This window comes from Primulina eburnea, chromosome 9 (assembly GCF_022965805.1).
Source record: "Primulina eburnea isolate SZY01 chromosome 9, ASM2296580v1, whole genome shotgun sequence".
NCBI lineage: Eukaryota > Viridiplantae > Streptophyta > Magnoliopsida > Lamiales > Gesneriaceae > Primulina > Primulina eburnea.
Window position 1 is genome coordinate 27,574,016 of NC_133109.1, and position 9,671 is coordinate 27,583,686.

The 9,671-nt window shown below is 36.6% G+C and overlaps 1 protein-coding gene across 2 annotated transcripts; it reads right to left on the reverse strand.

Moving 5' to 3' along the window:
* Nucleotides 1-761: 761 nt before the first annotated feature.
* On the reverse strand, nucleotides 762-9,036 carry LOC140841423 (F-box protein At3g54460-like). 2 transcript variants are annotated; one of them, XM_073208826.1, is made up of 8 exons: nucleotides 8,521-9,034; nucleotides 4,054-6,633; nucleotides 3,761-3,974; nucleotides 2,749-3,033; nucleotides 2,608-2,667; nucleotides 2,391-2,521; nucleotides 1,889-2,003; nucleotides 762-1,116 (listed from the first exon to the last, which is right to left on the reverse strand). In XM_073208826.1, exons 1-8 carry the CDS (start codon nucleotides 8,991-8,993, stop codon nucleotides 970-972), a joined length of 4,005 nt encoding a protein of 1,334 aa, XP_073064927.1. In that variant the 5' UTR covers nucleotides 8,994-9,034; the 3' UTR covers nucleotides 762-969. The 2 variants fall into 2 exon arrangements, 1 of the variants encoding a protein (XP_073064927.1); XR_012120183.1 differs by lacking the exons at nucleotides 762-1,116; nucleotides 1,889-2,003; nucleotides 2,391-2,521; nucleotides 2,608-2,667 and adding an exon at nucleotides 3,218-3,290 and having other exon boundaries at nucleotides 2,898-3,033; nucleotides 8,521-9,036.
* Nucleotides 9,037-9,671: the final 635 nt, after the last annotated feature.

A 9,671-nucleotide genomic window follows, 5' to 3' on the forward strand; every position in this document is an offset into this window, starting at 1 on the left:
AAGATTCTAGAAATACTTTATTAAAAATATTTTAGCAACAAATTATTCATTAATTTTCACTAATTTCAGTATCCAAACTACAAACGATAATAACTACAAACATTACTTAATAATATATAAAATAACTAAAATTTAAAAATAATAGAAATATGCATGTATTACGATAATTTTTGTAACTATTAAATAATAATACTAATTTGGATATTAATTTTAATAATACTAGATGTTAGTAATAATAAAACATCGATCTTCAAATTTTACTAATAACACTCTAACCTGATTTTTAATTCTTAATCAACTTGAATAAACATATATTTCAAAATCTCAAGATCACTGAATAAATTGGGTGAATCAACGTGACTCTCTTTCATAATCCTAAATTGTTGCTGAGAAACTCGAAACCTAAAATTGTGCTATGCTTCCCATCCAGGAAATTGATCCAGCCCAATGACCCAAAATAAATTAATCTTTTTTATATATATTCCTTTTATATATTTATTTATATAATTCAAGAAGTAAATATTTATAAAAATTTCATAACTTTTACTTTTTAATTTTAATTTTTATTTAAAATGATAAAAATTAAATTATAAATAAATAAAGTAGGGTAACCTGAACCTAACATGATCCGAACAGAATTTAATCAAGCAGGTTATTTTTTTCATATCAATGATTCGATACTAAATTGGACAGACTGATACTGATTTGAAACTCGATTCATTTACACCCCTAACGATACTCAGATCGAACTCAAACCAATCTCCCTAGGTAAAGTATGTTTTGGTTATATATACCACTGGTCTAATTTAACCAGTAACAATACATGGATGAATATTGACAAACAAAAGATGTTTCTGTTAAATAAACCTACCGATCCAGAATGTGTAACTTAATTATAAACTAATATGGATCAATTGACTGTAAAACCCATGTATGGTCCAATAATCCAGGGGCGGATACCTACCAAGCTCATGTACAAGAAAATGTTCGCACAAAGCTCAGACGCGCCAAATAATTGCTCTCGGCGAAATCATGTAGCGTACGATATGATCGTGTCTTGTCAATATCATCCTTCCCAAACTCTTCCTTCAACACTCTTCTACATCCATCAGCATCCTATAAGCCAAGACAGTGTGGAGTTAGCCGTTCAGAAAGATTATTACACCAGAACTTCGTCATTGTTTGGGGTTGCATTGAATAGATTAACCAGGGATCGTTCAAGCAGTCATGAACACTATATCAATATGAACTCTTATATTTGGTACAGAGAAAAAGTTTGACACCGTATGAGGCTGAGGATTCATAAATTCAGTGAAGATGATTTGTATGTCCTTTAAAATGTCATTTTGTACTGTTTTGAAGACAACCCTGATTCTTAAAACCACAATTAATTCAAACTAATCTAAGACTTTAAAACCGAGATCTTGCTTAAGCAAAACCAAACTCCTTATCAATCGGGCGTGACATTTGTGAATAAATTTTTTTTCCCCAAACTATACTTCACAGTTACATATCGGTGTTTACTTATCAGATTTATGTAACAAGACAGTGCAGACGCTAGCAACCTCTATGTCACATTTTTCCCAGAGACTACAAGAACCCTTCTTATAACCACAATATTAGCTGCACTTTGATATTCTGCTAGAGGAAACACAAATATAAACAAAATTTCTCAAATATACATTTTAGCAGCTATCAAATTTTTCGAATGGGTGGTCGGGACAAGCACTTGGGAAAAAAATACAAATTTTCAGAGATGTATGATTCCAAGAACAAAAATAAGGTGTACTTGATTAGAACTATTCTAGCAACAGTCATGAGAAAACAATCACGTGAACAAGAACAAGAAAAAGAACAAGGGCAAGGGCAAGGGCAAGGAGAACACTACCTGAAGGAATTTCAACATTTGTTCTTCAATGGTGCCATTCATCGCTAATGTCTCAACATGAATAGGACGCACAGCACCCATTCGATGAGCCCTACTGATAACCTGCTCCTCCATGCTATTCATGTTTCATAAAATTGAAATAAATCATCATCAATATTAAAAAATGACAAATAAAAATGTGCAATTCTCAGTCAAAGTAAAGCAAAAGAAGCATAACAATATCAGAGTATGGATCAACTCTCATAGGAAAGCACTGGTCTAACCAGTTGAAAAAATTAGAGTTCGCATCTTCGATGGAATAGCTAATACCAGATGGATAATCAAGATGTTACAGAATTTGTCTATGAGCTGTTTAGACTTGTCCAAAAAAAAACATTTGAAATTACAGATCACATAGTCGATGGAATAGCTAACACCAGCTGGACAATCAAGATGCTAGAGAATTTGTCTATGAGCTGTTTAGACTCGTCAAATGAAGAAAAATAGAAATTGTAGCAATTACCTTCTATCCCATATAGGTTCCATCAAATAAACATGAGTTACAAAGCTTAAATCAAGACCTAAGGCAGCACTTCCATCCATCAAAAGAGCCATACAGTTGGCATCATGCTGGAATGTTGCCAGTGATTTCATCTGAATTCCGCAAGAAAAAGTTAGTAACTAAACCGCATCAAAAGAACTTATTACAGTAGCTATGAATATTTTTAAAAAAAGCATACCTTGTTACTAGAATGCATTGGGCTATACATCCCAACAAATTGGATCCCAGCAATATTTAACTGTACCAACAGTTTAAAAATATTAGACTGGTAAGTCAAACAAATATCATGGAAATCAAGCCTGCAGCAATCAATAGTTACCTGCTGTTCTATGACATGTATGTGTTCAAGAAACTGAGAAAAGATGAGAACTTTCTCGAGAGATATCTTGTTATACCCAGTTCTAGAATTACAGCAAGTTTCCTGATCTAATGATGGGTTTAAAAAGCTACTCCTAGAGGAGAGATTAAGGTTATCATAGATATCCTCTCTGCTTTCACTTTGGTACACTATAGTCCTATTAGCTTCCTGCAGTTTCTGTAAATTCTGAACAAGATATGTAACTTTACTGCTGGTTGTTGACTGCCAATCAGGGTTCCAGTCGTCCTGCATCAAACAGTGATATTTTAGGAGACCTTTCCACCAAAAGATTCAAGACAAGAAGAGGTAAAATGCATAAAATCTCCATTGATAAATGGACAAACACAGTCAAGGTGATCATACGTATATATAAATACACAAAATGATATTGGCAGAATATTTAATGCTTCAAATCAAAGAAGGGCATAACCACATGTTCAATCTTCTCTTCATTTACCAGTCACCGTTCAACTTATTTTTGTGGTGTGCATGATCTACTCGAACTGGAAAAAAGAAGAAAGAGAATGGGGAAATCATATGATGGAAATATTTAGTGCGGCACAAGCCCTTAATTACATAAAGAATTGGCATTAACTGAACGTTATTAGTACCTTGAATCAATCAACGAATGCAGCATTGAACCAAATAAACCCATTACAAGGTCATATTTCCTTACTAAGTTATTAAGGAATAAAATTAAACATTCACACTGGTAGATAGAAAGTAAGAAGGACTGTTTAGGAAAACAAAAATGGTGCAATGTACTGTATATCTGCTGATAGGTGGTGACAGATGATAAAATTCCCATGCCATCTAGAGTAGCTTTTCCTTTCCTTAGTAATAAAAGGTGTGCAAGACCTAGGCCTTAGTATGAACTGAAAACATGAGCATCTTCTAGCAAATGCATCAAAAAAGAGAATCACCATGGACCATATCCAATTATACAAAATTTAAAGTACTTTGTTAGGCACACCTGTTTGTATGAAGGCTGCAACTCAATGAGATCCTTTGGCACGGGCCACTTAGGATTCGGATTCTCTGGACGAGCTAAGGCTTCTGGACTCTGCATCTCATACAAGTAACCACACCCAGGAAACGTACACCTTTCACAATCTAAAGCAACACAATCAAGGCATAAAAAATGCCGACAAGGTGCAATGACAGGTAAACGACACCATTCTTGGCACCTAACAAGAAAACAAAGGATACATTATTTTAAAAGGTCAAACGAGATCTGTCATACAAGGAAGAAAAACAGCTCCTTACCTCATGCAATTTCCACCATGCAAGAGATTATACTTTATTAACCCATACTCTTGCGACATTGTGTCCAAACCGTTCTCAACTAGCATATCCATAGTATCTTGGATATCTTCACCAGCATCTGTCACTCTAACATGTCCAGCCACACAGCAAGATAATCTGACATTTCGTATTGTAGTAGCACGAAATTTCCATTGTTTTGGGTTCAGTAAACTCTCAACATGAGAAGGGTCATTCCAGTCTGCCATTAATATATTTCGTCGTACTGTTTCCACCAACTCATTATAACTTTTTGCATGTTCTTCTGAAAAATCCAAAAATGCAACTTTCTTGATGCAAGGTGGAATTGCTTGCAAATCTATTTTTCTCGCACTGATCATGCATCTGTGAAGCAACTGCAACAAACATGACCTCCCCTCTTCCATCTCGGCCTCAAATGGCCTGAGAATACCTGCTTCCCATGATTTCTGATGTTGCCCATAAGCCTCTTCTTGGAGGAATTTAAGCATCGGTTGAAGATAAGAGAGCTGGCTGCTAGGAGTGTTGGGAGTTGGAGTACCTGTCAACAACCACCGGTTTGTGGCAGTTAGGGACACAGCCATTTGTAATTTGTTTGTCATATTGAGACTTGATCCAAGAGTATGACCCTCATCCAACATGACTCGAAGCCAATGAACTTGCATCAGTACACTTCTCTTATGAGGACTCCACTCAGAACTCAAATGATTAAAGGTAGATATCACAACATCATAGTCCCAAGCCAAATTGTGTGCAGAAAGCTTTTTCTTCTGATCGCCCCATACATAAACTCGTAATTGTCCTGGTCGGACATGCCTGTCAATTTGAGTTTTCCAGTGATCGACAAGATTTGATGGGACAACAATTAAAGTTGCACTTGACACATATAATCTTAACGAATGTAATGGCTCACAGAGAGCTATCCTGAGGGAATCCAAATCAAAGGACAGGTTTGAAAGTGCCCTTGGATAGAACCACCTTAGGACATTCTTTACTACTTTCTTAGTAAGGCCAAAAGCTTGAAAGATTTTGTGATAATCACGAGTAACTCTAGTATCAAACAGCGAGTTTCCTACTACAGGGCTCACCAACCCAATCGTTTCCATTTCTACTAACTTATCAGGTGAAAGTTTAGCCAACCAAGTCAGGGCCTTCTTTGTCTCTGTATTTATCAGCGTATAATGTTCCTTTAGCACACTGATGAAAAATGCAATATTTTCCTCCTGGCCACCATATGTTCCCTTGGTATGAAAGCCCAGCAGGTATGTGATGGGCTCCCCGAAATCCCAAGATTCTTCTGGAACATTACAATCCTGGTGTAAGGGGTCATTGTTCATGCTACAAAACCACGCCCTAGAAGCATTTTCTAGGATTCCATTCTCAAGCTTTCGCCACTTGTTACAAGAATCACATTGGATCCAGGTTTCTTTGCAATCAATATTTTCTGTGACCATCTCCTTATCCCTCCTGCAGGAGAAACCAACTTGGTTAAAGTTATGTTTTCTGTTTTTTGAGCATTTCTTAGCCTTCTTTCTCTCAGAAGTGACAGGTGGATCATATGCATATAGAAGCTGTCTTTTCACAGTACTATTGCTCCCAGCGCTACGCACCAAAAATGTTGAAGAAGTTGAGCATGCAGACAGAGAGAATTTAACTTGTTTACTAACTGAGGAATCACCAGAGTCTAAAATTTGATCAGCAAAACCAAAAGAACCAGGAGAATTAGGTGCATGGAAGCTAGAACTATTCCTTGGTGCGAGTTCATTAACTGATAATTGTCCTCTTCGAGATTTCTGACCCACCTTTTTGTTAGTGTCCTGCAATCTACCATGGATTTGATTGTCTCCACTAACTTCATAGTAGCCACACTTCCGATCCCCGTCATGTATGCTCCAGATCACTTCTACACCATTTGGAGGTTCAGCCCAAGTTCCTTGAGTTTTCAGGATTAGTGAAAGGGATGTTATAGTTTTACCCAATCCAGGCTCATCACAGAACATACCGCCATGGAAATCCTTAATTGTGGGAACTACGCCAGAGACGATTTCACCAGAAACCTTATTTATATAGAAATCGAATCCATCTTCGGTTTTGAAATCCATGAATAGGGGATGTGGTAGAACTTTAGATTCCCGTTCACGCAGTAACATCCAATTAACAGCAGCCTGCTGATGAGGATAAAGCTTCAGTTTCATGCATGGCATGATTGACGCTGCTAAATACCTTAAATGACGACACGCCAAAGAAAACCTAAGCAGATCTTTTGGGCATAGTGCAGATAAGATATTCATCAAAATATCATCTGACAACACCCAGATACCAGAGTCAGATGATAAATGAGCTGGCTGCACTCTTGAATTATCAAGGTCCGCTTTCTCCGAGACACAGGGCAAGCTCTTAAAAATTTCTTGGAGTTCAAAAGGCTTTTTCTTGGAATTGTCTGGTGCACTACAATGCCATTTGCAGTGAAGGACGTGACAGTCTGTAACACTCCAAACACCATAATAGTTGTCGTAGTCCACTTTTACAGACCTTAGCATTGAACTTCTAGCTTCCCAATCACAACTGTAAAATAAAATCATTTAAAAGTTTAACATTGCACTGCAGTCAACAAAACCTAAATTTATTTATCAAAATTAACATTGCACTGCTACAAATACGGGATAAAAATTGAGATTTACAGTAACATTAAAACCTTTTTTTCTTTTTTTTGCAAAAAACTAGTATAAGCTCTCACATTCAGAGGTCTATGGCTGTAGCGGCTGAGTTATGTGACATAATGGGAATATGCGTGAGCACGCTTGTAATTATATTCCATTGAAAGGGAACTGATTTGCACTGTTTGCTATTTCTTTTCTATTCTAAGCACTGAAATTGCGCAATTCTGTTTCTAGAATTATGTGTAATTGTTTTCAATGCATTGAATTTATGTGAATTCCTAAGAGTATTATGTTATTTAGTTTCTTCACAACATCTTTAAGCCCTGTAGAATTCATCGAGAAACCGACAATGAGAAAAGCTGGCTTGTTATGTGCGAACACACCTTAGAGATCTTATGCTGAGACTATGGATGGGCAGCAGACACAACACATCGGTTTGTATTTTATATTCTGGGAAAATGTTTCGTGAACATAGATGTGTTGTCAAGAATCCTTGCATGCTCTTCATAGTCCCTGCCATGAACCATTGTCGTGGCGAGGAACTAGAGCCTGCAAGTTTTTGTAGCATGTTGAGAAGTGTCATATTCACTATTGCCAAGAAATGTTTCCGAGATGGGAAAACATATCCTTGGTGGGAGACCTGATGTGCCAAACACAACACTTGCCATTTTTTACATTTTTTATGTTTAGTACATTATGGCATTTTATGCCATATTTATATTTGTGTTCCCGTCCTGACTAGGTTATGTCTGGTCTATGTGGAAAATAATCTGTTCATATTTTACCGCGTTCCAGATGCGAGAGGTCAGCTTGTACTTATATAACTTTAAAAACAACACCAAATGTATAATCATTAATCTATGTGCTAGCTAATTCAATGTATGTGTGTGTGCAAACTAAATACATTTCTCTGAATAAATAGTAATCAGGAATCATCTTTCGACCCTATTTCACGCTACCTTATTAAATTACGTGTAATTTTTCCATTAGGCTATTTTTGAAATCCATGATATGAGAGATGCCAAATGAGCCAAAAAAATGTATCCTACTTTTGGACCACTAAATACTTCATCAAAAAATGAGGCCAACTTTCATATGTTAAATCACACTCCCAGACAACCAAATAGACGTTTACTTCCCACACAGGCGAAGCTCCCTCATTCAAGGAATTTCTTTTCTTACACTCTTACTCTCACCCCACTCCTTCTTTCAACATGCATTTATAGCATCTATGTCGTAGCAATAAATGTTTCAAAGCGAAAAATCTAAAATCACATCAGGATTGAGTCATTTGAAATTAAATTGTTTAAACGTCATATGCTTTGGTATAAAGAGATTTCAAAATAACTGCCAAATGAGCAATAAAAATAGGTTCAAAATAATTGCCTCTACATTTAAACTTCGCATGGGCAATTGAAATATATTGCAAATACCCCAGGCAGCCAATCTCGAAATCCAACTGTCAATTTTTTTTTATCAGATTAAATTCATCAAGCCACGCACTCAATGCTTTGAAATTGTGCAAGATATAGGTGACTTAACAAAAAAGCTAAGGTCAATAGTTCTAGTTACAAAATAATTAATGCCAGCATAAAGCTAAGAAATAGCACCACAAAACCCTTGACTAATTTACAACATTAAAAGCTAAGAAATAGCACCACAAAACCCTTGACTAATTTACAACATTAAAGCACTGCCTAACCAAAGGCAGCTTATAAAATAATATATTTCAACCAACAGTAAAAACCTCAAATTATCAAGAGAAAAATCAATCCCTAATTCAAAAACGCACCTAAGGTGTTTGCAAAGTGAAGCGGCGATGGCGCCAGACCGCGGGAACTGCCATCCACACCACAAGACTGCTGGAAAGTATACATCCACTAAAACTACAGCTCTAGTTTCCCTCCCCCCGCCTTCAATTCCACTCCGCCGGTCCCTGGTTTCAACAACTCGCGCCACGATTATCAAGCACTTGTGCGTAACGAGGGCATGCAATTGGTGCAGCACGCTAATTGACCCGTGTACCATCCCCATCACGCTACGTCTCTTCTTCGATGAAGGCGTCGTAGAGGCTCCCGGATTGGCAATAGGGACCAATGCGACGTTGTTCTGGGACACGAAGCGGATATCTTGACGTTCGCCGGCAATGTGGCAGGCGGAGTGAAGAGGTACGGGAACTGCGGCATCGGGAATTGCGAGAACCATGCGGAGGAAACCGGCGAGCTTGTGGTCTGCGGGCGGCTCCACTTCGTTCTCCATTAACATCAGGAATTTTCAAATTCCTCCTTCCTATGAGTCTGAGACGGGATTTGGAATATATATTCCTGCCGGACGACCCGGCCCGTGAATACTGGTCCAGCAAGGATGGGTCGGTTTCGGTCCAGATCAGTTGGGACTCTGGGATCAGCCCAAACCTCAACCGCTGTATGAATAAAAATTGGGCTATCCTCTATTCATTTTCTGTCTTCTTTTACCACTTAAATTTGTGAAATATGAGATTGAAATATTATTTTTTAAGTTAAAATAATAAATTTTTTATAAATATGAATTGAGTTAATTTATTTTTTGAATATATATCAATTAAATGTACAAACTCTTCATGAATTTATTAAAATTTATTTTAAAATAAGTTTAGATATTTTGATTTTTGTAGAGCCTATTTTATTAAATTAAAATTTAAATCAAGTTTTATATTTATGTTTTAATTTTAGCTTCTAGAAGCTAAATATTTATCTATCTCAAATTTTTAACGAGGAAGCAGGAAAGGGTATCTCCAAATACTTTTTGGTGCACTTTAGACATCTGAACTAGTCATTGTAATAATCAATCACTTAATTATACAATAATATTATATATAGTGTATATGTGAGTATTAGAATTGTAAACGAATTGAATTGAACCGAATATCACTAAAATTTAAATGCTCGAATTCAGCTAGAATTA

Bases quoted from the DNA above. Each gene is read 5' to 3' on its own strand.
- LOC140841423 (XM_073208826.1), bottom strand. From the start codon at position 8,993: ATGTTAATGGAGAACGAAGTGGAGCCGCCCGCAGACCACAAGCTCGCC. The intron at 3,034-3,760 runs GTGTGCCTAACA...TGTTTGATGCAG, and splicing joins TGCAGCCTTCATACAAACAG to GACGACTGGAACCCTGATTG. The intron at 2,522-2,607 runs GTATGCTTTTTT...TGCGGAATTCAG, and splicing joins CAATGCATTCTAGTAACAAG to ATGAAATCACTGGCAACATT.